The sequence below is a fragment of the Octopus bimaculoides genome, chromosome 1 (genome assembly GCF_001194135.2).
Source record: "Octopus bimaculoides isolate UCB-OBI-ISO-001 chromosome 1, ASM119413v2, whole genome shotgun sequence".
NCBI classification, from domain to species: Eukaryota; Metazoa; Mollusca; class Cephalopoda; order Octopoda; family Octopodidae; genus Octopus; species Octopus bimaculoides.
The window spans coordinates 16,292,945-16,295,534 of NC_068981.1; the positions used below are offsets into that span (position 1 = coordinate 16,292,945).

General features: G+C 37.9%; 1 protein-coding gene across 4 annotated transcripts in view; it reads right to left on the reverse strand.

The window, feature by feature from the left end:
* Nucleotides 1-2,590, reverse strand: part of LOC106876580 (glutamate receptor 2) — a 737,813-nt gene that overhangs the window by 494,508 nt on the left and 240,715 nt on the right. For all 4 annotated transcript variants that reach the window (XR_001410261.2, XM_014925186.2, XM_014925185.2 and 1 more), the window contains exon 3: nt 257-505. Coding sequence is in view for 3 of the 4 variants with exons in the window: in XM_014925186.2 (XP_014780672.1) it covers nt 257-505 (249 nt within the window). In the remaining variant the exon portion in view is untranslated. The remainder of the gene's footprint in view (nt 1-256; nt 506-2,590) is intronic.

The window sequence follows — 2,590 nt, forward strand, 5'->3', positions numbered from 1 at the left end:
GTGTGTGTGTGTGTGTGTGTGTGTGTGTGTGTGTGTGCACGTATTTTTGTATTTGTGTTTGTCACCCACCACCACTTGATTACCCCATAATATAGCGGTTCAACCAAAGACAACGATGGAATAAGTATCAGGCTTTAAAGAAATAAGTCTCTGGATCGATTTGTTCGGCTAAAATTCCTTCCAAGCGATACCCCAGCATGGCCGCAGCCAAATGACTGAAAGAAATAAGAGATAAAAGATATATTGATTAACTTACCATCATCTGAATCGAAAATGTAGAAAATTCGCCTCCACCGATAGAAGTTGATCAGCTCTGTGATGGCTGGCATATAGGACGGGCTCATATGTATCTCAAATGGATAACTTGGCAGTTGATGTCTTGTAGCTACATTCAGAACGAATACGGGTAGATGCAAAGCATTACTATATGCTTGAACAACATGATGGGAAATTGGGTTGTTTAGTATAAAAAGTGCGAAAATACCCATAGCCGACTGAGAGCAAACTGGAAAGAGAATTAAAATAGAGAAATTAGATTAATACTGTGAAATAATTTAAATTATGAATACTTGCATCAATTAACATTTCAAATTTCTCTGCAATATAAAAATGTGCTGTATGTAAAGATGAATATATATATATATATATATATATATATATATATATATATATATATATATATATATAAACTTAATGATCCACAGGGGGCTAAACATCGAGGGGACAAACAAGGACAAGCAACTGCGTAACTGGTACATGTTTAATCGACCCCGAAATGATGAAAGGCAAAGTCGACCTAGGCGGAATTTGAACTCAACGTAACGGCAGACGAAATACCGCTAAGCATTTCGCCCGGCGTCTTAGCGTTTCATATTTCTTTATTGCCCGCAAGAAGCTAAACATAGAGGGGACAAACAAGGACAGACAAAGGGATTAAGTCGATTACATCGATCCCAGTGCGTAACCGGTACTTAAGTTATCGATCCCGAAAGAATGAAAGGCAAAGTTGACCTCGGTGAAATTTGGACTCAGAACGTAAAGACAGACGAAATACTGCTAAGCATTTTGCCCAGCATGCTAACGTTTCTGCCAGCTCGCCGCCCTTAAAGATGAATGTAAATAGGCGCGGGAATGGCTGAGTGTTTGCTATTATAACCCCTGGCCGACCAATACCTTGCATTTTAATTTGATAGACAAAAACTGTGTAGAAATCCGTCATATACACAAATATATGTATATAAATATATATGCGTCATGTTTTATTTGTGCTTTTCCCCCATTACCTTGACGAGCGGTGTTGGTTTGTTTACATGTCTGTAACTTCGGGATTCGGCAAAAGAAACTAGTAACGTAAATGCCAGATTTTAGAAAAAGCATAAATAGGTTAAATCTCCTTTTTCGCTAAAATAATGTCATTCATTAGTAAAGCTAGTGACACATCTACTAGCCAATTAACATTTTCACCAAACTATATTGTTTTTTAAACCCTTTAAAAAAATAAAACAAGCCCAAGACTTGCAGCTGATACACCAAAACAAACATACCTGATTAGAAATACTACTTGCATGACTGAATTCTGAACATTAAAATAATTCCAAATTTAACCAATAAAATCTTCCATCACCACCAACCCTAAAATTTAATCAACAGTGCTCCACCTACCCCAGAAAATTTTAATTTAGCAGAAACTATATAAGGCCAAGATGAACTCGAACGTAATGGTAACTCCTTATGGCTCAGCGAACCGAAACTTCGAAGTTACAATCGATAATATTCTTGTTAAAGAAGAATAAATAAGTACTTTCCCAAAAGTATTGAGTGATCTTTCAGTTTATGGTAAAATTGTTTCTATTATAACTTGACATAAAAAAACGTTGATGCCTGTTTCAATGTACAGCAATCCCTCACCATATCGCGGTTCACTTATCACGGTTCCCTTATCGCAGTTTATTATTCAAGGTTATGTCGATTCCTCCGTGGTGTTGTTTTGCATTTATGATAAAATAAATAAATACAAAATATAAAAATAAAATATATATATGGAGTAGCTGTGTGGTAAGAAGCTTGCTTACCAACCACATGGTTCCGGGTTCAGTCCCACTGCGTGGCACCTAGGGCAAGTGTCTTCTACTATAGCCTCGGGCCGACGAAAGCCTGGTGAGTGGATTTGGTAGACGGAAACTGAAAGAAGCCCGTCGTATATATGCATATGTATATATACATATGTGTGTTTATTTGTGTTTGTCCCCCAACATCGCTTGACAGCCGATGCTGGTGTATTTACGTCCCCGTAACCTAGCGGTTCGGCAAAAGAGACCGATAGAATAAGTACTAGGCTTACAAAGAATAAGTCCTGGGGTCCATTTGCTCGACTAAAGGCGGTGCTCCAGCATGGCCGCAGTCAAATGACTGAAACAAATATATGAGTAAAAGAGTAAAGAGAGTACTGTTTCTACTTCGCGGATTTTCACCTATCGCGGGGGTTTTGAGAAAGTCACACCAGCGATAGTCGATGGATTACTCTATACTTATAACATAAGCACAATCAAACTTGAATTTGTTGAGTGGCCTTCGTCAAAGACTCTGACAA